General features: G+C 53.1%; 1 protein-coding gene across 1 annotated transcript; it reads left to right on the forward strand.

The window, feature by feature from the left end:
- Positions 1-681, forward strand: N657DRAFT_694519 (uncharacterized protein; the record flags this gene model as incomplete). The annotated part of the gene is made up of 2 exons (XM_062797289.1): positions 1-482; positions 658-681. Exons 1-2 carry the CDS (start codon positions 324-326, stop codon positions 679-681), a joined length of 183 nt encoding a protein of 60 aa, XP_062642043.1. The 5' UTR covers positions 1-323.
- Positions 682-1,018: the final 337 nt, after the last annotated feature.

The raw sequence follows: 1,018 nt of genomic DNA on the forward strand, positions 1-1,018 counted from the left end.
TTTTCTTCTTCTCTCTCCATTCGAGACAAACTCGTAGAGTCGTCACCAGCTAGTTGCAATATACTCCTGGGACCGTTACAGCGCAGTACCACCCCGCCAACTGGTACTCCGAGTGCAACCTCCCGGCCGACTGGCGCATCACGACCACCGAGAACGGCTGGACTACCGATGCGGTAGGCCTAGATTGGATCAAGCACTTCGACTTCCATACGGCATCTCGTACGAAAAATAAATACCGGTTGTTTATCCTCGACGGCCACGAAAGCCACCACTCGACCGAATTCGAGCTCTACTGCCAGCAGAATAATATCATCACGCTCTGCATGCCTCCGCACTCTTCCCACAAGCTCCATCCTCTCGATGTCGGCTGCTTTGGGCCGCTGAAGCAGGCGTATTGTCGCCAGATCGAGGACTTGATGCGTATGCATATCACCCATGTGAGCAAGCTCGAGTTCCTCTATGCCTTCCGCGGGGCCCTCTTTGTAACGGCACACAACGTGCAGCCATACCGTTGCGCCATATTCCTAGAAAAGGGTACAAATGATTCAATCCGACAGATTGAATCATTGGCTGCACTATGAAGCTGTAACAACTGGCACCTGTCGCCGGGCGTTGCCGACCCGACCAGCCGTGCCGTTACGCTCTTGACACCTCCAGGATAGAGAAGAATATACGGGGTAGCTTTACAGGGGCTAGTCTTATACCATACGATCCAGAGAGAGTACTCTCCAAGCTGGATGTGAAGCTTCGTACACCAACACCTCCGAACTCCACCGCCTAGCACTACACAACCCTGGGTCTTCCAGACACCACACAGCCCCCGAGAAGCCGAGTCGCAGTCAAATCTCATCAAGACCCTCATTGCCAACCATCAAAATAGCTCCCCGACTTCGATGTTGGCTGCTGTAGACCAGCTTACTAAGGGTACGATGGCTGTGATGCACGAGGTGGCTGTCACGGGATTCCCCGTTCCTGTTCTCATGGTTATGTCATATGCTTGCGGTTATGCATACGTCAT

This window comes from Parathielavia appendiculata (assembly GCF_033297405.1).
Source record: "Parathielavia appendiculata strain CBS 731.68 unplaced genomic scaffold N657scaffold_52, whole genome shotgun sequence".
Classification (NCBI taxonomy): Eukaryota; Fungi; Ascomycota; class Sordariomycetes; order Sordariales; family Chaetomiaceae; genus Parathielavia; species Parathielavia appendiculata.